At 52.1% G+C, this 27,346-nt stretch overlaps 1 protein-coding gene and 1 long non-coding RNA gene across 3 annotated transcripts in view; one reads left to right on the top strand and one right to left on the bottom strand.

Moving 5' to 3' along the window:
* The window catches only part of LOC116534264, a 23,225-nt gene extending 7,647 nt beyond the window's left edge, over positions 1-15,578 (bottom strand). The window contains exons 1-2 of the long non-coding RNA XR_004261651.1: positions 15,567-15,578; positions 5,898-5,901 (exon numbers count right to left, since the gene is read on the bottom strand). This is a non-coding gene — a long non-coding RNA (uncharacterized LOC116534264). The remainder of the gene's footprint in view (positions 1-5,897; positions 5,902-15,566) is intronic.
* VWF (von Willebrand factor) overlaps positions 1-27,346 on the top strand; it is a 171,836-nt gene that overhangs the window by 37,541 nt on the left and 106,949 nt on the right. For both annotated transcript variants that reach the window (XM_032254537.1, XM_032254536.1), the window contains exons 7-13: positions 11,191-11,407; positions 12,977-13,099; positions 14,272-14,383; positions 15,341-15,387; positions 23,212-23,348; positions 24,105-24,243; positions 25,427-25,527. In XM_032254537.1, coding sequence (XP_032110428.1) covers positions 11,191-11,407; positions 12,977-13,099; positions 14,272-14,383; positions 15,341-15,387; positions 23,212-23,348; positions 24,105-24,243; positions 25,427-25,527 — 876 coding nt within the window. The remainder of the gene's footprint in view (positions 1-11,190; positions 11,408-12,976; positions 13,100-14,271; positions 14,384-15,340; positions 15,388-23,211; positions 23,349-24,104; positions 24,244-25,426; positions 25,528-27,346) is intronic.

The raw sequence follows: 27,346 nt of genomic DNA, 5'->3' as shown, positions 1-27,346 counted from the left end.
AAAAAAAAAAAAAAAAAAAAAAGGAACTTGGCCTTTTATGTTACTAATTTGACAAGCTCTTGAGGAGAGTTGGATAAAGTCCTAGTACCCATGCATTCAACTCAAAGGCCTCCCTAACATAACATTCTCAAAATCCTTTAACAAAATACTTCTGGCCGAGCGTGGTGGCTCATGCTTGTACTCCCATCACTCCGGGAGGCTGAGGGGGGTGTATCACGAGGTCAGGAGATTGACACCATCCTGGCTAACACGGTGAAACCCTGTCTCTACTAAAAATACAAAAAATTAGCTGGGCGTGGTGGTATGTGCCCGTAGTCTCAGCTAGTCAGGAGGCTGAGGCAGGAGAATTGCTTGAATCTTGGAGGCAGAAGTTGTAGTGAGCTGAGATCACTCCACCGCACTATAGCCTGAGCGACCGAGTGGGACTCCATTAAAAAAAATTTTTTTTTTTCTTAGGTGGCTTCCTTTCCCTTTTCCTTCTCCCTGGTGAGGAACAGAATGGACAAGAATCTGATGGTGCCCATGAGTGTATATTCATTGAGATGTTTCATATGGCTTGGGTGATACAAGGTAGACTAAAGAGCAAGACACATAAGAGAAATTAAACCGTGACAGGCTGTTTGGGGTCAGTAAATGACAACTTGCCAAGTGAATGGTAAGTGATAGCGCAGCTTAGGAAAATTAGCTCCTATCACGGAGCTGATGCTCTTTTCTTGCTGGGAGCAGGACGGGTGAGTGATTCAGAGGGTGCTGCTTTCCATCCCCAGAGCTTGGTAGGCCCCAGACTGGGAATCAGGGAATAGTACCTGGTCCTTGTCCTTCCAGCCAGCATGGCCTAATCCCGGGGAGCTGCTTAGATGCCTCCCAGGAGCCCCAAGCAGAAGGTGAGGAGGGTCCCTTAGAGAGTGCCATGGCCAACTGTCCTGCGTCTCATGAGCACTGTACCCCAACTGTCTTAGGGAGAGGAATACTCTGCAGAAACCATTCGTTTGGTGGAAGTCTATCAACCGGTTTTACCGGGTCCTTGTGAGTCAGAACATTGGAATGCGGGTGGGAATCTTAGGCCAGCCAGAAGTTATAAATGGAATCAGCAAGCCTCCCTCATCCGTCTACAGGCTGACCAATGAGAAGGTGTTCCCTGCTGCAGGGTGAATTCTCGAACCCACCACTTTGGAGCAGCTCAGGCTCCAGGCGCCTCCACACCTACCAGGGTCCGCTGCAGGGCAATCCACCCCACAGCTAGAAAGCCCAGGGCCTGCGGAACAATCTTGCACTTTATGTATTAGACTTTCCTTTCTTTGTTCACTCAGTCCTAGGAATGTCCCCCTCCCTACTCCTTTGTCAGCTGCTTGGGAGCAAACACAATAGCTAAGCTTCAGCTCTCTGGCTCTGCTTTCTCTCCTCCTGCCGCCTGCCACTGGGGAGATGAGCTTGCTTTCCCTCCTCCCCGCTGATGTCCTCCTGCGCCTGCCTGATGTCTCCAGGGAAGATGCCTGGTCGTCTTTAATGAACTGGAGATGTGATTAAGATGGGCCACAATTGGGTCTGCACACCAACCCAGGCACGGTGACGTCATGGCTGGATGGGCTAGGGCAGCTGCTCTCCTGCAGCTTCTGGCACCGTAGGCGGGAGTTGAAAGAAGACAGGGGTAGCCGATGCAGGGCTTTGGAGCCAGGGAGATGCTGGAAGTGCGCAAATTAGCTGGCCCTTGTTTTGCATCCCTGCCAGAATGGTTTAGCAGAGAACTGAGGAGCCAGTCTGGGCAGCAGGCAGATGAGAATAGTTATGAGCATTTGATTTCCTGGTGTCATCTCCTTCGATTTCATTCTGCAGCTGCCCTCTAGGGTAGGTCTGAGTATTGCTCTCTGTGTCCGTTAGGAGTAGGTTCAGCTGTGAGGGACAGGACTTACACAATCTAAATTTATTTCTCTCTCATGTAAAGAAGCTTGGGGTAGGATGTCCAGGGCTGGTGCAGGATCTCATGGTGTTGGGATCCGGGGTCCCGCTGTCTACCTCATGCTCCAAGATGCCATCTCAAGCTTCGGCCATCACCACCACATTCCTGCAGTAGAAAGAGAAGGGACTGGCTGGGTGTGATGGCTCACACCTGTAGTCCCAGCAATTTGGGAGGCCGAAGCAGGTGGATCATGAGGTCAGGAGTTTGAGACCAGCCTGACCAACATGGTGAAACCCCGTGTCTACTAAAAATACAAAAATTAGCCAGATGTGGTGGCGTGGGCCTGTAATCCCAGCTTTCAGGAGGCTGAGGCAGGAGAATGGCTTGAACCCAGGAGGTGGAGGTTGTAGCAGTGAGCCGAGATCATGCCAGCTTGGGCGACAGAGCGAGACTCAGTCTCAAACAAAAAGAAAGAAAGGAAGAGACTCAGAAGCCCCTTATTTTGAGGACACATAATGGCAATGGTGCAAGACCCCTCTGCTTATAGCCCACTGGGCAATCCTTAATCATATGGCCGGCCCCAGCTGCAAGGGATGCTGAGAAGTGGAATCTTATTCCCAGCAGTTCTGTACCCAGGGGGAGAATTGAAAACTGAGGATTCTGTGGCTAAGAAAGAAGGCGAGAATAGATCCTGGACAACTTTCAACCTCTTCCACTCTCCCTCTCTTTCACAGGTGGGGAAATGGGGGTGCAGAGAGGTGAGATAATTGTCTTTCTTTTTTTTGAGACAGAGTTTCTCTCTTGCCCAGGCTGGAGTACAGTGGTACAATCTCGGTTCACTGCAACCTCTGCCTCCCAGGCTCAAGTGATCCTCCTGCCTCAGCCTCCTGAGTAGCTGGGACTACAGGCATGTACCACCACGCCTGGCTAATTTAGGATATTTTTGTAGAGATAAGGTTTTGCCATATTGCCCAGGCTGGCCTTGAACTCCTGGACTCAGGTGATCTGCCCACTTTGGCCTCCAAAAGTGCTGAGATTACAGGTGAGCCACTGTGCTTGGCTGAGATACCTTTCTTAAAGTCACACATTGAAAGTCACACTTTGAAAGTGATGGGTTGGGATTCTCGCCCAACCATGCTTCTAAAACCTGAACTATATCGAGTGTATGACCCCGTCTTGTAATCTGATTGTTAGGAAATGGGGTGGGGGGAGGGGAGGGTGGAAAGCCATGTAATTTGTGGTTTGGAATGGACTCAGGGTTTGCACCCCTGCTTAGTCACCTCATCACTCGTGTTAAAAGAAAACCTCAGACAAATGTAACAGGGTTTAATTGAGCAAAGAATGATGTATGAATCAGGCAGCCCTGGAGTCAGAACAGACTCAGAGAGACTGTGGCCTGCCTCATGGTCAAAGGAGATCTATGGACAGAAAAAGAAAAGTGACTTACAGAAATTGGAAATGAGGTAGAGAAACAGCTGGGTTGGCTACAGCTCAGCGTTTGCCTTATTAGAACCTGGTTTGAACAGTGGGCTGCCTGTGACGGGCCAAAACTGTGGCTGGCCCAAGAGTAGGTTGCAGTGTGTTTACATCTCCAGTTAGATTATAGTTCATTACATAGGGAGAAACCTTTAAGCCTGGCTTAAAATGTCTAAGGAGGCAGCTTTTGGCTAAACTTAATTTAACAATTGAGGCCGGGCCAGTGGCTCACGCCTGTAATCCCAGCACTTTGGGAGGGTGAGGTAGGTGAATCACGAGGTCAGAAGTTCAAGACCAGCCTGGCCAAGATGGTGAAACCCCATCTCTACCAAAAATACAAAAATTAGCCGGGCACAGTGGCAGGCACCTGTAATCCCAGCTACTCAGGAGGCTGAGGCAGGAGAATTGCTTGAACCTGCAAGGTGGCAGAGGTTGCAGTGAGCCGAGATCGCGTCACTGCACTCCAGCCTGGGCGATAGAATGAGACTTCATTTCAAAAAAAAAAAACAAAAAAACCAAAGGAAAACAAAAAGCCCAATTGGATAGCAGTTCTGTTTAGTTGCAGGACCCCTTTATGTTCTTAAAACATTACGAAGGACTTTAAAGAGATTTTGTTTATGTGGGTTTTATCTCTTGATACCATATTAGATATAATCCAGAAATTTAAAACGTATTTATTGATTCATTTAAAAATAACAAGCTTATCATATTTAATGTAAAGAACATATTTTTAAATAAAAAGAACTATACATTCCAAACCAAAAAATAATTTAGGGGCAAAAACGACACTGTTTTACAGTTTTGCAAATCTCTTTGCTGTCTGGCTTCGGATACATTGTCTGGATTCTCATACCTGCGTCTGCATTTAAATCTGTTGTGATTATCTCATGTCACACAGTCTCAGAAAACCTGGCTGCACTTTGGTGAAAGAGTGGGAGAAGAAAGTGCAAGTAGCATCTTGGTATTATTGTGAAAACAGGTTTGACCTTGTGTACCCCTGAAAGGATCTCGGGAGTCCCTAAGGGACCCCTGGACCCCACCTTGATAACCGCTGACCTAGTAAATTCTTTTTGTTTGTTTGTTTTTGAGATGGAATCTTGCTCTGTTGCCCAGGCTGGAGTGCAATGGTCAGGTCTTGGCTCACTGCAACCTCTGCCTCCCAGCTTCAAGCGATTCTCCTGCCTCAGCCTCCTGAGTAGCTGGGATCGCCTGGCTAATTTTTGTATTTTTAGTAGAGATGGGGTTTCACCATGTTTGCCAGGCAGGTCTCGAATTCCTGACCTCATGATCCACTTGCCCTGGCCTCCCAAAGTGCTGTGATTATAGGTGTGAGCCACCATGCCTGGCCGACCTAGTAAATTCTTTACCCACTCCGTGCCTCAGTTTCCAAACATGAAAGCCTGTATCAGCCTTTGTCTGAGGAGAGCTGTGCTTTTTGAAGGTGTCTTCAGGCCAGTTTGTGGCAGGGGGTGATGAGGTGGTCTCTGAAACTAGGTGGGCTAGAAGAGAGGTCAGCGGTGGAGAAGGAGGCGAGGTTTGCCTCAGCCTTTCCGGAACGCAGGAGGATCGAGGTAGAACCTGTGGAGGGCCCTCTGGCTGGGGAGCTCTGTAAGCCAGCAGCCCCCCATGACTGAGTGGATGGTGAGAGCCAGAGGTGCCTGGCCTAGGCTTCCCGCCTGCTCCTGCTGCCCTCCCCACCCACTGGTGTGCCTGACTGTGCCCAATTCCCACAGGAAAAGAGGGCACGCAGAGCCGTTTCTAAGCCATGGAGGGCATCACCTGGGAGAAGTGAGAGAAGGGGGCCTATGAGAACTTCGTGCCGGCAGGAACACTCATGGAAAGGTCTGAGGGCATGGGAGCAGACAGAAAATAGACACCGACTCAAGGAGAGCTTGGTTGGGTTTGGATTACGATGGGGGCCATAACTATTTGCCAAGAGAAGCTAAGGCCACTGGCTGGGAACAGCCTTTCCTGGGGAATCTGTTGGCAAGACTGGGCTGGAGTCTCAGTGCTCGGCTCAGCTGTAGTGACTCTGTTTCTCCTCCTGCCTGAGCTGATGCCATTGGCTTCACCTGGGGTGGCCTCCCTCCTGCCCTGCAAGCTAAGTCCTGCATTGCATCCAGGGCCTGGCGCAGCCTGCCTCCTGTTAGGCAGCCTTCCCTGGCGTCTCAGATGCAGGTTTCTTGCTGCTGCCATTGGCTGCACCATTGGGAAGACACCCCTCTGTGAGCACCAACTCTCCAGGCTGTTATGCAGAAATCCCCATAGAAACACCCGGTTCAGGTAGACCGAATGCCATTTAAGAGCTGGAGGGCATGACTTACTCCTGTCTGCGTTCATCACTGTTAGGTTTCATCCAGCATGTCCTTACCGCCTTCCATGTGTGCCCTGGGAATACAGCTTCTGTCTTTGAAAAGCTTGCAGAGAAATGGAGGCGCTGGCTCCAGAAATGGACAATTTCAGTACAAGCATAGAGGCCCCCAGGGGGCTGTGAGAACTGACTCGGCAGCGTGGGGAGAAGGACCTGTCTGAGAAGGCTTCCTGGAAAAGGAGGCTCTGGAAGTGATGTGGGGTGGGAGTTAGTGGGAGCCAAAGAAGGGGGAAATGCGGGAGGGCAGAGGGGATGGGCAGTGGGGCAGGTTCCCCCGCTGAGGTTTATGAGGGCTGGGACCTGACCGCATGCTTTCTATTGCATTCCTTGAGCCTGGCACAGTGTATAGGGTGGGGAGCAGGGAGGGTGAGGCTGGAGAGCCAGGCCGGGGTCAGATCATGCAGGGTGAGCAACCTGACTTTGCTGCCTCCTAACGAGCTAGAGCTTTGCCCTGTCTGCCAGGGTGGGACATACATAGTTAGACTTGCATTTTATATGGGCTTGGACACCCTGCTGGAGACCCAGAGACAACACTGCTAACGCTTGCTGAGTGAATGATTTGGTGACCACCTGCCTGCCAGTGTCTCTGCCACGAATACAAGATGCCAACTCCTCCTCGGACCTATTTCTGTGCCCTGTCTCAGGACCTGATCTGGCCTGGCAGGGCTACCTGTGGCAGAACAGGGAAGCTGGGAGCAGCGGAGGTAGCCACCTAAACATGCCGTGTGGTGTGGCTGCAGGTGAGGGCGGATCCAGCCGCAGGGGCTGGGCAGGCCTCTGCAAGTCCTGCCCGGCTTTCAGACTGTGACCACTCAGGTGGGCCAAGTTCAGGCCATCCCTGACCAGAGGAAGGCTGAAGGACAAATGGGAGGACAGACTTCATCTTTTGTTTCTGTTGAGAAAGAAACCTTAGGCAGATTTCAGAAGTTTTTACGGTGGAGGCCAAAGGAATTGTTCTAAGCAGGGAGGTGGCTGTTTCTGCAGAAATCCACTCCCATCCCGCAGGCAAGTCATCAGAAACACCCTTTTGCTGAGGCTTTCTATAAGCCATTTACTACCTCCAGGGACCTCCCAGGAAATGTGCTAGGGTGCTGTTCCCATTATGCCTCTGAGTGGGAAAGACTGATTTGGAAATGCTGGACATGGGCCATGCTGGGCTCTGAGAGGGGAGGGTGCCCACATCCTGGGTCTCCAATTTCCCTTGGTTGGTACTGCACCCTGCCGGTGAGAATCCCTGGTTCCTGGTCCCTGTGCCTGCAGAAATAAGTCCTGTGGTGCTCTGAGCACCTGTCCTACAGCCCGGGTGATGGCAGCAGTCATAGCAATGACCAGAAAAGCCCCAGGGAGTGCCTTTTTAAGGTTTTCTCTAGTTTCAAATTGTGGGTGGGCAAGGGCTAGACAAGAGCCTGTGCGCATGGCCCTCTCTGGGACACCTTCATCTGCACCCTGAGTTCAGTGACCTAGCTCCCGAGTGGCATTTTTGATGGGGTGGGCAGCATGGCAGAATGGAAAGAAAGACACAGGAAATGGAAAGAAAGACACAATGGAAAGAGTTGGGGCTCAGGGAAGGAGGCCTCAGCCTCTGCACCTTAGGAAAGCAGCCACTGGCATGGGCTGCTGAACTGCAGAACTGCAGTGGGCAGGCTCACGGGGACGGCCATCAGCTGCTCTGCGTCTAGGGACCAGGAGCCCACGGCAGCCTCTCCATGGCCCCGCTTTGCCCAATCCCCTCCTGTCGGGCCATACCCACTGTGTGGCTGTGGAAAGCCTAGGCCTAAGGCCCAGCTCTGCCACTTACTGGAGGCCTCAGCCTCCTTTCCTGAGCCCCAACTTGGCAATCAGGATGGAAGTTCTGCCTATTGCAAAGAAGAGAGGTTCCCTCCCTGCTACTAGGAGGAAGCTCACTTTGTTCTGGAGGAGTGTGAACTTCCCAAATAAAAGATGAACAAAAGCAGCCCCTGTGTTCCCTAAGGAGCACCCAAGATACTGGGAAGCCATAGTGTTGCCCTGGCAACCATTCATCTGAGTATAGCCCAGGGAGATGGAGATAAGGGGAAGAGGACAAAGGTGTCCTTCTGTTCTGCTGGGGACCTGCTCCCTATTCTAGTGGGTAAGCCTCGTGGCTGGAGGACAGCGAAAGGGGTCTCTCTGGTAGCCAGGCGATGATGAGGAAGAAGAAGAAGAAGATGATGATGATGACGAGGTCATCATTTATTAAGGTAAGTCTTCTGCGTGCATATTCTGCTCAGTCTACGCTAGTCTTGTCACATGGGAGCTGTTATCATTCTCCCCGGTTTTGCAGAGGAGGAGGGGTTGAGTAAGCAGCCTGATCTTTCAAGCTAGCATGTGGAAGGCGCTGGGCTGGACCTGGGGCTGTGGAAGTCATGATGAGGCCAAGGCAGGCCTGCCCACCTCTGTCAGTCTTCCTGGTCATTGCTTTCAGAAGCCTCAGATTCCCCTTGTGTAAAATGCTCAGGGTGACCAGTGGAAGGCTGCATGTAACCACCTGAGACCTGAGTGGTCCTGGGACCCACAGCAGTGGCCTGCATTCATGGCTGACCTCTGTGGTGCTGGTATTGTGGCGTCTTCACACGGCCCCACCAGGTCGCCTGAGACTGTGGTCACTTCCACACGGTATTCTGAGTCCGGGACACACTTCTCCGACCAGGTCAGCCGATTTGCCTAGGTCCCCACAGCCAGTAAGTGGCAGAGCCTTAGGCCTAGGCTCTTCACAGCCACACAGTGGGTATGGCCCGACAGGAGGGAATTGGGCAAGGCGGGGCCGTGGAGAGGCTGCCGTGGGCTCCTGGTCCCTAGACGCAGAGCAACTGATGGCCGTCCCCGTGAGCCTGCCCACTGCAGTTCTGCAGTTCAGCAGCTCATGCCAGTGGCTGCTTTCCTAAGGTGCAGAGGGAACCAGCCACTCCCAGCTCTGGGCCAGCTGGGGCCTGGACCTCCCTGCTGGGCACCCCAGGGCCTGCTGCGACCTGGGTGTGGCTGGGACATTTTGTTCTGCTTGCCTGGCTTTTTTTTTTTTTTTTTTTTTTTTTTTGAGACAGAGTCTTGCTCTGTCGCCCAGGCTGGAGTGCAGTGGCACCATCTCAGCTCACTGCAACCTCCACCACTGCTCCCCCATGCCCCCCACCCCCTGGTTCAAGCAATTCTCCTGCTTCAGCCTCCCAAGTAGGTGGGATTCCAAGCATGTGCCACCACACCCGGCTAAGTTTTGTGTTTTTAGTAGAGACAGGGTCTCGCCATGTTGCCCAGGCTGGTCTCAAACTCCTGACCTCAAGTGATCTTCCCGCCTCAGCCTCCCAAAGTGCTGGGATTACAGGTGTGAGCCACTGCACCCAGCCTGCTCACCTGGCTTTGATGGTGGAATGTGTGCAAGCCTAGCAAGGGGCAGGGCCCTAGCAGTGGGCACTGGGGGTAGGACACTGATTTCCCTAGGACCGACATCCCTGTGCTGCCAGATTGGATTTCGAGGAGGGTGAGCAGATGGGGTCAGTTTTCTATTCCTCTGGGCTTTCTGTGGCGCTGCAAATCAGGAGACCCATGGGCCCGGCTCCTGGCACCGGCTGCAGATTCACACAGGCTTGCTCTGGAGACCCTTTGTACAATTTGAGCTCATTGAATTTCCCTCTGCTCAAAACGGGTCCTTTCCTCTTTTTTACTATCCTCTTTCCAAACACCGACTGGCTCCAGTTTTACCCGTCAGGACTCAGTCCTTCCATTGAGATACTCCTGCACTTTTTTTCTTTTTGGCTGAAGATGAGTCCTTTCATGAACTGTCAGCTTTGTCACTAGGAGAGTATGCGTTATGCATCCAAGAAGTTATGCAAGAAAGAAATCATGGGGATTATATATATCCATAACTCTGTGTTGTGCCAAAGCTAAGAAAACATGGATTCTTTTTTTTTTTTTTTTAATTTTTTTTGAGATGGAATCTTGCTGTGTCGCCCAGGCTGGAGTGCAGTGGTGCAATCTCAGCTGACTGCAACCTCCGCTTCTCGGGTTCAAGTGATTCTCCTGCCTCAGCCTCCCAAGTAGCTGGGACTACAGGGGCTCACCACCATGGCCAGCTAAATTTTGGTATTTTTTTTTAGTAGACACAGGGTTTTGCTGTGCTAGCCAGGATGGTCTCAATTTCCTAACATCGTGATCCACCGCCTTGGCCTTCCAAAGTGCTGGGATTTACAGGCATGAGCCACTGTGCCCGGTGTTTTTTTTTTTTAAGATGGAGTCTAGCTCTGTCACGTGGGCTGGAGTGCAGTGGTGCAATCTCAGCTCACTGCAGTCTCCACCTCCTGGGTTCAAGCATGTCTCTGCCTCAGCCTCCTGAGTAGCTGGGATTATAGGCATCCACCACCATGCCCGGCTAATTTTTGTGCTTTTAGTAGAGAGGGGCTTTCACCTTCTTGGCCAGGCTGGTCTTGAACTCCTGACCTCAGGTGATCCACCCGCCTTAGCCTCCCAAAGTGCTGGGATTACAGGTGTGAGCCACCGTACCTGGCTGACATCATGGATTCTAAGACACACCATTGTTCTGTGCATCGCTCAGAAACAAAAGGTTACCAATTTAAATGTGATAGCCATCACAGGACGCGCTCCAACTTCAGAGATGTGACACTATGGGAAAAAGGTGTATTTAGAATCATTAATACATAGAATGGAGAGACGTTTCTCGGTAAAACATGTAGGGTTGTTTACACTCGTGAGTGAGCAGAAGTGGGAAATGATGACAGTTCCAAAGCTGCCTGTGTTATTAGGTTGAGGGCATCAACAAAGTGGTAGAACCAGGAGTACCCTGGCCGGCTGCTGTGTGTCTGGGGCATTCCGCAGAATCCCTGCATGCTGTTGCTGACGGGAACTGGTCCCATCTGGCCTCAGCAATCACCCAGGGAGTGTTTCAAAAAAAACATCCTGCTGACCCCCATCCCCAGCCTACTGAATTCAGATCTCTTAGGGTAAGGGCCAGGAATCTCTATAAACCCCTTGTCCCACCCCCTCATTCTTAGTGAGGAAGATCAAGGTCAGGGAGGGGAGCTGGCCAGGCTGGTGCAGAACCGATTCTGACAGCATTCCTGGACTCTGCAGCCACCCAGCCCAACCCCAAGGCTGGCGCTCTTTGTGCTTCTCTCCATCGTCTTTCCATTCCTAGGACACTGCCTGCCACGGCAGTCCAGGGCCTTGGACTCTACATTTCCAGGACTCAGTCTCGAATGTCATCTTGGCCTTGGTCTGCTTCTCACTGCACGAGTCCAGCGTCTTTTCCTTGGTCGATGGGCTGGTGCATTGAACACAAGTTGCTGTGCATCTGCTTGGCGCCAGCCCGTCCTAGGTGCTGAGGGAGCTGCCTTGGTTTCCCTAGCAGGGCTAAGTCTCAGCACCACACTCAGGGAGATATGAAGGGAACATATTGCTGAGGCGGCCCGTCTTCCTGCAGGGTCTGTGGGAGCAGTGCCAGCTTCTGAAGAGCACCTCGGTGTTTGCCCGCTGCCACCCTCTGGTGGACCCCGAGCCCTTCGTGGCCCTGTGTGAGAAGACTTTGTGTGAGTGTACTGAGGGGCTGCAGTGCGTGTGCCCTGCCTTCCTGGAGTACGCCCGGACCTGTGCCCAGGAGGGAATGGTGCTGTACGGCTGGACCAGCCACGGCGCGTGCAGTAAGTCGGCCGCCTGCCCCGTCCCGCCCTGCCCTGCCCTTCCGGGGATGAATGATCTGTCCTGGGTGGTGTCCCTCAGGGTGCTTTGGGACAGTGTCACCTACCTTTACCACACCCATCCAGCCAGTCACTGCAAAGCCACGTGTCCCGCATGCATTTCCTGAATGGCTCCTGCCCTCTGTCAAAGGGCGTTCCCAAAGCCCTGTGTCCTGTCCCACCTCCACGCCTTCTTCGGTGCCCCATGATTCCCCTCAGGACATCCAACCCCTGCACCCATGCAGTGTTCTCTGCTTCCCACCAAGATCTCGGCAGTTGGGGTTTGGTTTTTGTCTCCACCATCTGCCCACCCAAATTGATGAGGAGCAGGGCGCTAGCCTGCCTGTCTGCGTTGTGATCTTTGAGAGAGCAGAACGCTTTGATTAAGCTCTCTTTTATTAAATCAGCCTTCTCTCCTCCAGGCTGACGACTGCTGTCCCTCCTCCCTTACTCGTGGTGCTGTGTGTTTCATCTTCCAGTCTCATTGGGTCCCGATTTATGCTCATTGTCCCTAAGTTACGATTAAGTAGGGACTTCTGTGGTCACTGGTCACCTTGCAAGAAGTGTCCTCTTTCCCCAGCCCTTCCAGTGATTAAAGGCCGTGCAGATGGACAAGCAGTCTGCGGTGGTTCCATAAAGGGGCAGAGGAGCCGGCCACGTCTTTACACGCACATGTGTGTCTCGGTGTGTGGCAAATGGCTGCTGCATAAGAGCTTTCCACCTGTGCCGGGGTGTGGGAAGGAGGGTGCGGCAGCTGCCTTCTCCTCTGTAAAGCTGAGCGCCTGTTTTTTTTCAGGTCTTTGAACGTAGGCTAAGGGAGATACGTGATGTATCCTGGAGAAGGGTTGCAGGGCAATAGTTTGGTGTCAGAAAACATGTAAAAGAGTGGTTGTGTGTTCCCGTCTTTCAGTCGGCCTGAGCATCAGTCAGCTGCAGGGTAGAGAGAGGAAGGAGGAGAGCCTGTCCCTGCCGTGAGGAGCTGGTTCCAGCGGGAAGAACAGAGAATGCTTAGGTGATATCTGTGAAGGCAGCCTTGCGGCAGAGTGGAAATAAACACGAAATGAGTGTCACCATGCAGGCAAATGTGCCCTGTGCTGGGCAGGGCATTTGATTGGGGCCAATTTCATGGGGAAAAGGAGCCTCGAGGAGGGATGGGATAGAGGGCACCATGACTCCTTGCTTGGTCCTAGGAAGCCACTCCTTTTGAGCCTAGAGGAATTTAGTGTCACTCTGAAAGGGTTTCAGGTGAAGGAGGGCAAAAGAATGCCAAGTTGTTCATGGTGAGCAGATGGCCAAGGGGAAGGATGGTGATCCTGCTGCCCCGGTGGGTCTTAGTAAGGGCCTCACAGGATGGAAGATGTTCGTCAAAGGGAGGGGTGGCCTCAGAGGGGCACTGGGGGCCAAGATGGCCCAGGAAGCCTGAGACAGAGGGGAGCGATCAAAGTAGGCACAAGAGGCTCAGGCTGCATGAGGCGGGTAAGACCATGGGCTGGTGGGACCTGCCCTGGGCACACCCCTTTCTTTTCCTTTCAGGCCCAGTGTGCCCTGCTGGTATGCAGTATAAGCAGTGTGTGTCCCCTTGCACCGGGACCTGCCAGAGCCTGCACATCAATGAAGTGTGTCAGGAGCAGTGCGTGGATGGCTGCAGCTGCCCTGGTAATGAACTTCCCACTTTATTTACAAATCAGAGACCTCGCCAGCACCCTTGGCTTTGGGAAGCGAGATGAAGGCCACTTGTGTTTGCTCCCTGTTGCCGAAATCAGAAGCCTTTTATTGAGTTTTTAAATGTCTTTGTCCAGCGTGATCAGGATTGAGCTGGTCTTTATTTTTAATGTACGCTTTTCTGTTGTACTGTATCCATGAACGCACTTGTGTCTAGGGAAATTGGAGGCTGGTTTGGGCCCCAACAGTCACTTTGTTTGGGGAACTTGTGGCCCATCTGAGCCGCAGTTGTTTCTCAATTAGGTGTGTCAGGGAACGGATCTGGGGAAAAGATCTGGGCTTGCCATGTGAGCTCAGCTGAAAAAGGGCTCTGCACTGAAAGTCTTTCTCAGGAGAGCCTTGGTGGACTTTGGGGAATATCACTGTTTAATCATTGAGAGCAAGGCTGGGTGCGGAGACTCATGCTTGTAATCCCAGCACTTTGGGAGGCCGAGGTGAGTGGATCTCTTGAGTTCAAGAGTTCGAGACCAGCCTGGCCAATATCATCAAACCTGGTCTTCATTAAAAATACAAAAATTAGCTGAGTGTGGTGGTACAGGCCTGTAATCCCAGCTACTTGTGAAACTGAGGCAGGAGAATCACTTGAACCCAGGAGGCAAAAGTTGCAGTGAACCGAGATTGCACCACTGCACTCCAGCCTGCATGACAGAGTGAGACTGGGTCTCAAAAAAAAAAATTACGAGAGTGAGTCCTGTGTGTTTCAGCTCATGGCTTCTTTACTGGAAGAACTTAAACAAAACTCTTGACTCCCTTCCTTCATCTGTGGAATGGTGACGAGTAATCTCTCTCTCACGTTGCGTTAATGTGTAAGGGAAGCAGCTCCCACATTCTCGAGCTTCCTAGAAAAAGCCCCAATCCCGGACTTGTGCGTCCCCTACTGGATGGCCTGGAACACAGTTCTTTTGGTCATTTCTTCATCTGTAGACTGGAGATGAGGAGTCTTGCTTCCTCATAGTGCATTATGTGAAAGAAATATAAACACCACAGAACAAGTTCTTTGAGCTTCCTGGAAGAAGCCCCACCATGGCCCCTGGGGATTCTATAGTTGTGGGATGAGTGATGCAATGACAGTGTTGAGATTTTTGCCCTGATGCCCTTGACCCCAGAGGGACAGCTCCTGGATGAAGGCGTCTGCGTGGAGAGCACCGAGTGTCCCTGCGTGCATTCCGGAAAGCGCTACCCTCCCGGCACCTCCCTCTCCCAAGACTGCAACACCTGGTAATAGGGGCGGCACAGCGTGCTCTGGGACGGCTGCCCAGGGGACTGGGGAGGGAAGCTGGGTCTGCAGGGGTGGTGGCCGGTGGAAAAGAACCTGGCCCATGCCAAGAAAGGAGAGACTGAGTTGGAGGCTACTGGCGGGGACTAGGGACAGGGGTGACAGGCAATGCTGGGGAGCAAAGAGATATTACAGGTAAATAAGCCTTGAAGAGAGGGAGGTCAGGAAGGGCAGGATTCTTCACATGTGGACAACAACTCTAGCTGTCCGTCCAAACTGTGCCTTCATAAATGACCCTCTCCCCCTGGGGGAGGGCTGTGTCACTTAGCAGCACGTAGGTCCTTCTCTCCTTGAAATCTCTCGTCTGCTAGGCGGTCCTGAGTCCCTGCAGTGGCCGGACCCAGCCTGCCTTCTGTCATCTGAAGAAGTACTTCTGGGTGTCGCCTCTGGATGGCTTGGCCAGTCCCCTGCACAGCAGGGACAACAACTCATTTCGCGCCCAGGCCTCCTCCCTTTGCTGTCTTTCCCCGCGTTGCCGCCTTCTGCGTCCCCTGAGCCCCCAGGTTCTCAGCCGGCCAGCGCCCACCACACTTCTGGCTGGGAACTCCCCCTTTCCGTATCCCTCTCTTGCTGTCTGCCACTCACTGTGTGTGGGGTAGAAATTTGACTTCTTGGTACCTGAGTAGATTTTCAGGGGCATCAGGTAGTTTCTTTTTTCTTCTTCTTTTTCTCTGTTGGGGTTTCTTCCCCTGGGGAATATCCACAAAGGTAAGATTCCTTTGTGGCCAAATCCCTGTCCTGTACAATGTTAACCCTATGAAGATTCTGCTGGCACCGGCTCCTTTCTTCTCCCTCATCCCTTCGTCTGGGGACTGTGGTAACTACCGTGAGCTCTAAATCCATTTGCATTCCCTTGTGTTTGCAGAACCACCAATGACCTGTGCTTCTTTCCCCAACAGCATTTGCCGAAACAGCCAGTGGATCTGCAGCAATGAAGAATGTCCAGGTAGGCAACCTGCTGCCCGTTCTCTTCCTCCTTCTCTGAATGAGGAGGCGTCTCCTCCTCTCTTACCAGACAGGGCGGGTCATACGTCAAGGCAGCGAGAAGTTGTCCTGTCTGCACAGTTGGATGCAACCACCTGACCCCAGCTCTGGTTTAGGTATGAGCTATACTGACCCATTCACAGGTCAGAGGTGGGGAGCCTGGCAACAGCTGAAAGGGGAGATTGCACCTGGGACCAGGTGTTACGCCTGTCCTCATCACCTGTTTGCTGAAAGGATTAAGGTTGATGAGCTGTAAGGCCTGTATGGTCATGACTGATTAAACAAAGAGGATACAAATTCTTTGGAACATTAAGAGGTAGAAGGGCCTGGTAATTCTTTAGTCTTGAAGGGAGAGTTCTAATGGAATTTTCCAGAATGCCTGATATGAAGACCATGGCACGGTCCAAGAGCTAGGAAAACCAGGTCACCAAGTGATTCCTCCCATCCTGTCCCTGCCCCGGAAAATCTGCTTAGGAAAAATTGTTGAGCAATCTCTGCCATTTGCTTTCTCCTCTGTTTGGTCCCAACTCTGTTCCGTTTACTGGAAACCTTGCCCATTCAAAGCTCCCTTCTGCCCCACCTTCTGAGGGCCTCAGACCTTGCCCTCTGTGTCACTCACGTGGTGTTTTCTATGTGCTGGCCACTGCGCTAAACACTTTCCAGTTATATCCTATGAGGCAGGTGCAATTTATTCTCTTTTTATGAAAGCAGAAACAGACCTAGAGAGGTTAAATCACTTGCCCAAAGTCACACAGCTGCTATGAGGCAGAGCCATGACTTGAACTCACAACGGCCTGACTTCTTGCTTTTTCTCCTCCCTTCCCTGACCTTTGGTGGCCTGAAGTGGGTTGAGCTTGGACACCTGGGATTGAATTTAGTGTTTGTGAATTAAAGGCTTTAGGATCACTCAGGGCCTTATCCAGTGCCCTCTACACTGGGAAAATTCTGGAACTAGATGTGGGCTAGATCAATTAGTCTAGCAAAGAGACGGGCCACCCAGCCAGATTATATTTTGTGCAACCCTTGAAGAAAGCATGAAGGAGAAAATATTGCTTTTACCAGTGATATTTGTATTCCATTTAACATAATTACACCATGTGAAAGACTAAAGGAGCTCTTTGGAAGACACATGAGTTGCTGCAATTAACCTGGGAAAACACTTTTAATGTCTAAATAATAAGCATTCATTGTATGAGATCTGTGAACCACAGTGGATGGAATTAGGAATTCAGTTTATTGTGTGTGTGTGTTTTTTAGACTTCTGTAACCACCAGATTGAGGAAGTCTTCCCCCAGTTAGGAGTCTTAACAACTACTTACTGTTGGATGGGTCTTCCATCCGTCATCCTTCCAACTGTCCGTTCATCCAAGTACTATTTGAACGGCCACTGTGTACGTGATGGACGGCTGTTTTCTGGGGCAGACAGTACAATCCCCTGATCTTCAATTCAAAATCTAGACGATGGCTTTGCTGAGGATGTAAGATGTTCTCTTGATGCCTTGATGAAAAGATAATGGTTTCAATTCTGTCCACTGAGTGGTTTTACATTTTGTCAACAACACTGCTAAGCTCTTCCTGCATTCTCAAAGCCTTGGCTCTGACCGTCTTCTTCGAGTTTGGGAGTTTTGTTAATAATCGCCTTCTTATCCATTTGCACCCCTGCACATGAGCATATTTCCACACCCTGCCATGACTCAGCAGGCAGTGGGGCTGTCTGATGCTCCCAGTGTGATGACTGCAGATGGAGCTTCTGATGGAAAGAGTAGGTAGGAAGTTTCTGGAAGAGGATATGCTTGGCTTTGCTTGTAAAGTGAAGAGCAGACCAGAGCTTCTCTGCAGGCCCTGGAGGAGTGGACATTGTGCATCTTAGAAATAGACCTGGGTCACGTGTGGTGGCTTCTGCCTGTAATCTCAGCATTTTGGGAGGCCAAGGCAGGCGGATCACTTGAGGCCAGGAGTTCAAGAGCAGCCTGGCCAACACAGCGAAACCCCGTCTCTACTAAAAATACAAAAATTAGCTGGGTGTGGTGGTGCATGCCTATAGTCTCAGCTACTCAGGAGGCTGAGGTAGGAGAATTGCTTGAACCCAGGAGGTGGAGGTTGCAGTGAGCTGAGATCACGCCACTGCACTCCAGTCTGGGCCACACAGTGAGACTCCATCTCAAAAAAAAAACCAAACACCTGGGTTTTGATTTTCTGGCATAAGATGAAAGTGTGTTAGTTATCTATGCTGTGTAACAAATTATTCCCAAATGTAGCATCTTAAAACAACAAATGTTATCTCACAGTTTTTGTACCTCAGGAATCTGGGAATGGCTTTGCTGGGCACCTGTGGCCCACAATCTCTTATAAGGTTGCAGTCATGCCATTGACTGGGGCTGTGGTCTCATCTGAGGTCTTGATGGAGGTTGGGGGAAAAGGGGGCAGCTTTGAAGCTCACTCACGTGCTGCTGGTGGCAGGCATTGCTTTCTCGCCATGTGGACCCTCCCTGGGGCCTCCTCGTGACATGACACCTAGCTTCTGTGGGCAAGTTGTTTCAGAGTGAGCAACAGAGAGAGCAGTGGAGACAGAAGTCACAATCTTAAAAACCTAGTCTTTGAAGTGACATCCCTCACTGCTGCTGTATTATAGTCACTAGAAACAAGCCAACATATGCAGTCTACATTCAGGGAGGGGGAGTTACACAAAGACACGAATACAGGAAGAGATGGGTCCCTGGGGGCCATCGTGGAGGCTGTGCAGTGCAGTGCTGTGTAGAGGTAGTGGGAGAGGAAAGAAATGGCCTGGGAGAGCAGCCATCTGGACTGGAGAGGGGCTGGGCTTTGCAGGATGCTCCTAGACCTTCGTTGCTCTCTGCATATCCCTACTTACTGGTTAGGATTTAGGGCAGCCTCCAGCCAACCGTGGCTTCCCCATAGCCTGCAGGCTTCCCTTTCTGTAACCCTGAGCCTCCTTTCCCTTCCTCTGCAAAACGCGCTGTGTGAGGAAGCTCTGCCAATTTAGTTCCCATTGAAAGGAGCATGCTTGTTCAAAATGGAAGCAACTCTTGTTGTAGGATCTCAGTCTCCTAGTGGAAGTGTGTGGCATGGACTTTTCTCAAGCTGGGAAGCGGTAAGTGGAAGGCTTTTCATTTGTGTCCCAAACCCCATGAGACTATAAACGTGGCCAAGAATGGGGGCTGGGAGCACAGGCAACCTGATTGGAATTCTGATTCCATCTCTTAGGATCTGGGTGACTTTTGCCAAGTTAATGATTTACAGCCTCAGTTTCCTAATCTGTAAAGTAAGGATCATGACAGCAGCTTCATCCCGTAGCTCTTGTGAGACTGTTACTATTCAACACACAGCAAGCACTCAACACATGTGGGCCGTTATCATCTTCACAGAGCACACAGTCTCATTAAGCAGGGCCAGAGGAGGATGGAGACACAGGGGAATGCCCAAAGGAGCCTGGAACGCAGAGGGCTGGTGTGTGTTTTGTGGGATGGCTGGGCTAGTGGGGCAAAAGGGAGGTCTGGCCTCCCTGAGGAGGCTGGTAGACCTTCCATGGTCGGTTGGAAGGGAGGCCTTGCAGTTACCTGTTACTCATTTGGTTCAAGATAATTTCTGATGAATTCTAACACAGCCTAATAATTTGACCTTGGGAATCAAGGTCAGTTTGTTCTGAAGCCTCCAGGAAGAAAGATACACCCCGCATCCCAGGCTAACAGAGACAGCGATGAGTTATCAGAGCAGATGCCTCTGACACAGGAAGATGCGTTTCGAGGGGCCCGTGCTTGCCTGGGCTTTCTGACCCCTCGAGTTCACAGAAAGTCTCCAGCGGCCTGTTTGCTCCTGCGGGGGTTTCTAGAGTCCCGTCAGACCCCTTTCAGGCCTGGCCAGGGCATCATGTTTCATAGACAAGGCTTTCTTCCCCCTGGTCTCTATGTTCAGAGACCCAGTTGTCTCTATGCCCCTCGGAACGTCCCCGGGATTAGAATGACATTAGGCTTGGCCCTAAAGAAATCAGGCTTATGAGAAACTGCAGGAGCCAACCCATGAGGCCGTTTTAGGTGGTATCAAGGGCTTTGGGCTCTGTAGCCTGACAGAGTGCCCATATTCAGATCCCTGTTTGGCTTCTTTGGGAATTTGGACAAACTGAACTTCTCTATGTTTGAGTTTCCTCATCTGTAAACTGGGAATAATAATGAGCACCTCACAGGAGCAATCAATGAGATGGTTTCCACAGAGCACTTGGAAATGCATCTAACACCAGGCACTGTGGCTCACGCCTGTAATCCCACCCTTTTGGGAGGCTGAGCGGACAGATTGCTTGAGCCCAGGAGTTGGATACCAGCCTGGGCAACATGGTGAAGCCCCATGTCTACAAAACGTGGAAACATTAGCCAGGTGTAGTGGTGTGTGTCTGTAGTCCCAGGTACTTGGGAGGTTGAGATGGGAGGATCACTTGAGCCTGGGAGATTGAGGCTGCAGTGAGCTGTGTTGGCACCATTGCGCTGCAGCCTGGGCGACAGAGTGAGACCTTGCTGCAAAACAAACAGAACAAGAAGAAGAAAAAGGAGAGGAGGAGGAAGAAAAAACCAAAATGCAACTTTGGCAGGTATGGCAGCCCGCACCGGTAATCCCAGCACTTTGGAAGGCCAAGGCAGGTGAATCATTTGAAGTCAGAAGTCTGAGACTAACCTGGCCAACACGGTGAAACCCTACCTATACTAACCACCCCCTCAAAAAAAAAAAAACCCACAAAAGTTAGCTGGGCCTGGTGGTGCACGCCTGCAATCTCAGCTACTCGGGAAGCTGAGGCAGGAGAATCGTGAGAGCCCGGAGGCAGAGGCTTCAGTGAGCCTAGATGGCACCACCGCACTCCAGCCTGGGTGACAGAGTGAGACTCTGTCTCAGGAAAAAAGAAAAAAAAGAAGAAGAAGAAAAAGGAAATACATCGTGCACATTTGGTAGAGATTATGTTGCAGGCTTTGGTGACAATTTGCGTCTGGTGGAAGTCTGAGTTGCTTTCCTAAAGGCCCGAGGGTTGGCATTTCTGCAGGGAAGGCTTTGGGAGGCTGGGGAAGTGTGGCCCGGAGCAGAGCAGGGGCGGCTGGGGCTCACTACTGCAGACAAAAGGGTTTGTTTAGAAGAGGTAATGCACTTCCATTAGATGAGAGATTCCCTTTTGTTTCTTCATGAGGGAGGATCTTTATTTACATAGAAGTGGATCTGCGTTAACTTCCGGATGTTTTTTTTAATGCTATTTTAGGAATCACCTGCCTTTCATTTGTTCACCAAACTTCTAGTGCCCGTCTCCGTGTAGTGGTGGGTCCGCTGTTCATCGGGGACTGCCCGTTGCTGACTGATGGGGAATTTCCAAATGCCCCATCCTGGGCGAAGGATGGGTGAGCCTGGCTGCGTGGCCCATGGTTCTGGCTGACATTCCAGCTCCCGTGGCTAACTCCTACCTGGCAGCTCACCCATCCGTTTTCCTGTGTTTGTGGCTCTGTTCCTCAATTGTACTGAGGAGATAAGCTAAATACAATATTTAGACTTCTGATTCCCGAAAAAGTTGGGAACACAAGTCAGTGAGGGTCAGCGAAGGAAATTAGATGAGAGGATTAGATGCTGGCCCTGAAAGTTTTCCTTTCGAATATTTGCACGTTTCTCATTGACCCTTCTTTTCCTGGGTATTGTTAAATACAACAGAAGTCAGTTTTCTTGCTTAGATAAGAGCGCTCTTGAGAAAACAGGGAAAGGTTGGGGGAAGAATTCCCACCCATTTTTACTGCACTGGGTCCAAGACATTTGACACAAATGACCATATTATGCTGTTTGTAGAATGATGATAATTTCTGAAAAATGGTCCGTTCAAGAAGGCTTTCCAGAGACCTCACTGGACTTGAAATTCCAGCATGTCCAAAATGGGCTGGGATGATCCTAGCGCCTATCTTGTGGCCCTTTCTGCTCTGACCTCCATGGACAGTCACCTCTCACTGTCACCCTTCTCCAGGGGGCAATGGTGAAGGTGGATCATGCTAACGGGAGTGATCTGGGGCCTCTCCACATTCTCCTAATTTCCTCTGGGCTAGATGTGCCTTCCTGGAAGGGGTACGCTGCCCCGGGGACCAGGCAGAGGGACATGTGCATCCCGGGGCACTCATCCTTAATCCTGCCTTCACACACATCCCAAAGGCAGGCCCACACCTGGGTCCAAGCCCACGCAGTCTAGCCTGGCCCCTGGCCGGGCCTGTCAGGGCACATGTGGGTATGAAGTGCCAGGCAGTGGGGGCCTGTGGAGCGTGTTCTTGACAGACGGACAGCTAGAGTCTCTCCATGCCTTTTGGGGACCCCCTGGCTGTGTGACAGGGCCTAGCATCAGCCCAGGAGCTGGGCCCACATGCGACTGTCTGTAGGACCCTCTTACCTTTGTCTGTCTAGCATTGGTCTAGCATCTGTTCCCTGAAGGGGGAACTTCAGGTGGAGGCTGGGGTAGTGCCGTAGAGAGCCACGCCTCCGCTGCTGCGAGGCCCTGGGGGAGCCCCGTGCACTCTCAGCATCCTCATCTTTGCTTCAGTCCTTAGAGGAAGGAGGAGCTCACACATGCCCCCTAGAGTGGCTGGGTGGGCAAAGTCTTCCTCCTTTACCAAGTGGCAATAGTTTCTATATATACATATTTCTTTTTCTGTAGAGTAGGTAGCAAAGTTGAGAGCAGGTGTAGGAAACATATAGGGGAGATTGGGAAGGGATCCAGATGCCCTTTTCAGCTTTCATGGGTCCCTGTTTGGCCCTAAAGATGGGATTGCCTCAAGCCAGGGCAGGTTGATGGAGAATCACTGCAGCCATTGGCAGAGGCCTCCCCCTGCCAGGACCCGTCCAGGCTCTGTGATCTCAGGTTGGAGGTGCATCGGGCCAGAAGTATGGGGCCTAGGCTAGGGCCTGGGGAGGCAGAGTAGGAATTAGGGTGGGGACAGTGGAGGGTTTTGAGTTGCAGGGTGATGAAGGGGAGTCCTAGTCCCCACCCACAGATGTGTCAGCCTGGGCTGGGAAGCTGGCCCTGTCGAGGTCAGCACTGCCTGGGCGGTGGTGAGATCATGGGCAGATGGCCTCCTGGTTCCCCATTGGTCCTGACTGGAGTCACAGCATGGGCTTGGCCCTCTGAGGACACAGAAAGCAATGGCCTCAGAGTCATCCCCCCGCTGGGGAGGAGGATGGAGTCCCCATTTTCACTCCACTACTGTCCCCCCTCACCCTCCCACCTCATCCTGTCTCTGGGCTGCCCACTCTGACCCTGGCCTGCAGGGACTCTCCAGGGGTGGCATTGTGTCCCAGAGTTCCTCCACACTCAGGTTCAGAGAACCCCGTGCTACTGGGCAGCCTCCCCCTGGCAGGGCACTTCGCTGGCACCAGTCTGAGGCTGGTGTGGCACTGATGCTTGCGGGAAGCGTGAAACCCAGGCCAGCGGGCTGTGAGGGAGGAGGGGAGGCTGCAGGGAGCTCAGAAGCGGACGCGTGGGTTCCCGCGTGGCTCCACCACTGACTGAGTGTGGCTCTGTCACCTTCCTTAGTTGCCCCATCTGTAAAATGAGGCCTTGACATGCATGCCCCAGCTCTGCCATCTTGCAGTTTTAGGAGCAGGAGCTGAGTCCTCACGTAGAACTCATGTTTAGACTGGCGTGGTGAAAGGACATCCATGCAGTTTTGGGGAGAGGGTGCCCTGCTTGCATATGCATTCCACCTTGGCCACCCCAGGGGACGTCCCCTCACCTCCCATTCTTCTCCCTTCCTCTGTGTCTCTCCAGGGGAGTGCCTGGTCACAGGTCAATCCCACTTCAAGAGCTTTGACAACAGATACTTCACCTTCAGTGGGATCTGCCAGTACCTGCTGGCCCGGGATTGCCAGGACCACTCCTTCTCCATTGTCATTGAGACGGTGCAGGTGAGCTTTGCCAGGCCGGCGGCTGGTCGGGGGGCAGTTCATGGTGCTGCATAGCTGCTAGGCTGACAGGGCAGCCCCTGGAAGACATGGAACATTGCTTTCTGTGCAGGCGGGAGGCCGGCCGCTTCTTCCAGACTTCAGTTAGACCCTCATTCATCCAGAAACCCAGCCCATCTCCCCTCTCCCTGGATGCTGTGGGAAGGCATCCTGCCCTGCCAATAATGCCTATTCAGGGCCGGCTCAGCTCCCCACCCAGGGGAAGCATCCTTTTTGGGTCTAGCCTGTTGCCTCCATAACTAACCCTCTGATGTTTGGAGCTGGGGGTGGCTGGGGTAAGAGCAGAGGGCCTGACTTCTGCTCTGAGCTCTATGGTGCATGTGTGGGTTCCTTTCTCTAGGGGTGGAAGCAAAGATGAGGACGAATAGAGTGCACAGGGCTTCCCCTGAAGATGAAAGTCCCTGATTCCCTTTGAACGATAGGTCCAAGGAACACGATGAAGCAGAGGCCCATGGGTCTTTAAAAAAGACCAGGCCAGGCTGGGAAAAGATGCAGGCACGGATGTGCTCAGCACCTTCCTGCTGCACAACGCTAGGGGGCCCCATTCATATGCAGTATTCCGGGAGAATGGGGTTGTAGGCTGTGAGAAGGCCAGAGGCTCTCTGGGGTCAGGGACTTTCTCTAATTAAAAGGGTACTGGACTGGGGTGCTGGACGGGCAGGGGGTGCAGCAAAGTCACCCTGTGTTCCCTCTTGGCAGTGTGCTGATGACCCTGATGCTGTGTGCACCCGCTTCGTCACCATCCGGCTGCCTGGCCTGCACAACAGCCTCGTGAAGCTGAAGCACGGGGGCGGAGTTGCCATGGATGGCCAGGACGTCCAGCTCCCCCTCCTGAAAGGTGTGCATCGTCCTGCTCCACCAGGCCTGGGGCTGGCCAGGCGCATCCCTTAGCACCCTCCTTCTTAGCCCTCACCACTGTCCCTAAGGACCTGCACGCCTCTTCTGTGGGAACGTGATGGGGAGTTATCTTTGGAGGGCAGGGTGGGGTGCTTGGCATGCATCCCTGCAAGAAAGGAAGGCTTCCTGGAGGAGAAAGACTAGAGAAGAAAGCCTATAGATGAAGATGTTCTAGGCCTGGGACAGAGTGTAGCTGGGAAAAGGGAACCAAGAGGGTTTTTATTTGGCTTGAACCAAAGGGGTGAGTTGAGTCTTGGGCAGGTGGTTCTGGTTTGCTCTGGGGTGGGAAAGGGGCAGAGGCTGATGCTGAGATCAGGGGTGACTGGTGATGTCACACCAGAGGATGCCACTTGGGGCAAGGCCAGGTGACCCTCTGGCCTGTCTAGAGGTAGCAAAAAACCTACCTGTCCAGTATCTTCACCCAGGTTGCCCTGTGCCTGTCAAAGCAAACCTGCTTTTGCATAGTAAAGCTCTGAAGCTTCACGCTCAAAATGGCTCCCAGACTCGTCCCTCTCCGTGACTGCTGGCCACTTTGTCGCCCACTATCCTAGCATTGCACACAGTGGGTGAACTTGGGCCAGTGGATACCCAGCACATCCATGGGTGTCAATGCTGTGTGTGTCTCATAATGAGATACGTTTTTTCCTCCAGGGCAAGGGGTATGCTCCCATCTCTCTCCACCTTCCCACAGAAGCAACAGTTGCTGTATTCGCTGTTGTACACAGCACTGTGCAGACAGGAGGTGGTGTGCAGTGGCAGAGTGTCCCAGGCATGTTCAGTGTTGTGGTGTCAATGCTGGACAGATCCCCTTTGCTCGAGGGCACCCACCTAAAGCGGAGGATGCAGGAGCCTCTGCCTCCCTCCTGTGGTAGTAGAGGGAATGGCAGGTCACAGGGCAGGTGCAGAGGCTTCTTCCTGGGAGACCCTAATTGCCCTCTGTCCACCTTGATCACCCTTCTACCTGACAGCCCCTTAAACCTCATGGCCACCCCATCTGCCCCTAAGTCATTGCTGTTCATTGCTACCATCCTTTTGAGACACCCCATTTCCCCCCAAATACATCTGCCTGCCTCTACCCTGTCCTCTCCCCACCTCTGCCTGAATCCTGTCCTGCTGGGTCCCAGGTGACCTCCGCATCCAGCACACGGTGACGACCTCCGTGCACGTCAGCTACGGGGAGGACCTGCAGATGGACTGGGATGGCCGCGGGAGGCTGCTGGTGAAGGTAGGTCCCCCTCATGGGGCATTGGCTCCCTGCAGCCCGACCCTTACAAAGTACCCCTTGTGCTCTGGGCAGAATGGCTTTGTGTGGTGGGAGAAGAATTCCTTTCTCCTCTTGGCCTACACCCCCAGAGCGAGAAACAGGCCTCTCTTGTTTATGAGGCTGGTGTTTGTTTTCTGGATGCGCCTTCTTGGCCCCGGGGGATCCTCCCTGCTGGGCTCCGCTATCCCAAGGGCCTCTAGACTGGGGTGGGCTCTTGTGAGGTTGCGGAGGGGGCAGGTTTGCTGTCCAGTCTCCCGGCTGAAACAAGGCCCGGGAGCAGGGCTGTCTCCCCGGGTGCCCACTATGGGTAGTAAGGGAAGAGCCAGCTTGGCACTCCGACCTAAGAGAAAGCTGAGTTTCCCGTCTGCCTGGGAAAGGTTGCACAGGAAACCACGTGATTCCTCCCCTGAGCCCTGGACTCTGCATGCGTGTTCATTCTCGTTCTTGGTGGTCCTAGCATCACACTGGACAGCAATCCCTACTTTTCCTGGGGCCTCTATCTCCAGTTTGCCTGGAAATGTCTCAGGCAGGTGGGCAGTGCAGATGTTATTACTGACACTATAAATGAGGCAGTCAGGGCACAGGGAAGTTGAGGGATGGTCCGGCACTCCAGACTCGTTGGATTTCCCACCCTGACCCCTCTGCCCTCCTGAATGACCCAGGATGCACAAGGATTAGCTCTCTGCCTTGTGCCTTTCCCATCGGAACAAAAAGTGGCTCTCAGTTTTTGGCCTCGAATGCCTTGACACTCTTCAGAATTATTGAGAACCCCAAGATCTTGTAGGAGGATTGTATCTATTGATATTTACCAGATTAGAAATTAAATTAGAGACATTTAAAATATGTATTTATTAACTCATTCAAAAATTGTAATAATAAGCCCACTACAAGTTAATACAAACATCACTGTTTTGGGAAAAAAATAACTGTTTGCCAGAACGAAAATAAGCAACAAGAATAATACCACCGTTGTACATTTCTGCAAATTTCTTTAATGGCCGGCCTAATAGGAGACAGCTGGCTTCTCGCATCTGCTTCTGCGTTCAATCTTTTGCAATATTGCATGTCATGTGGCCACTGGAAAATTCCACTGTATACTTGTAAGGGAATGAGGAGGGAAAGGGCAAATAATGTGTTCACAGTATTAAAGTAGTTTTGGTTTCGCAGACCCCTTGAAAAGGTCTCAGGGACCACCCCGGGTCTCAAGATTACACTTTGAGAACCACTGTGCTAGATGCCTCGGATCCCTGGAGAGCCTCCTCCTGCCTCCTGGGGTCCGGTGCTCCACAGGGTCCTTGCTGTAGTCCTGGTGGGGGGCTGTCAGGCATCGCCCAGGAGACCCTGGCATCCTCCCTTCTCCTGTGGCCATGTTCTTTTTCTTGTCTTAGAGCTCCTGAGGGCATTTCAAACTGACTCCTTTTTTACCCCTTTTCATTAAAAATAAACCTGCAACCATAGACCATGCGAAGGAAGGTCTGGGAGATCCTCTTGTCAGCCTCCCACTTCTAGTAGGAAATAAAGAGCCACTATTTCCAGAGCAGGAGTAACTTGCCCTGGGTCTCATGGTCCTTTGGTTACAGGGTGAGGACCAGAACTCGGGCTCCTGGCTCTTGTCTAATCTTGCCTCTTGCAAGCTGGTCTTCAAGGAGTTGCTTCACTTTAAGCAGTCCACTTCCCTTCCTCCCTCCCTTCCCTCCCTTCCTCCCTTCCCCTCCCTTCCTTCCTTCCTTCTTTCCCCTCCCCCCCTCCCCCCCTCTCCTTTTGTCTCACTCTGTCCCCC

Source organism: Sapajus apella, unplaced genomic scaffold, assembly GCF_009761245.1.
Source record: "Sapajus apella isolate SASKATOON/1434 unplaced genomic scaffold, GSC_monkey_1.0 scaffold86, whole genome shotgun sequence".
NCBI lineage: Eukaryota > Metazoa > Chordata > Mammalia > Primates > Cebidae > Sapajus > Sapajus apella.
This window is presented reverse-complemented; position numbering and strand designations above follow the sequence as displayed.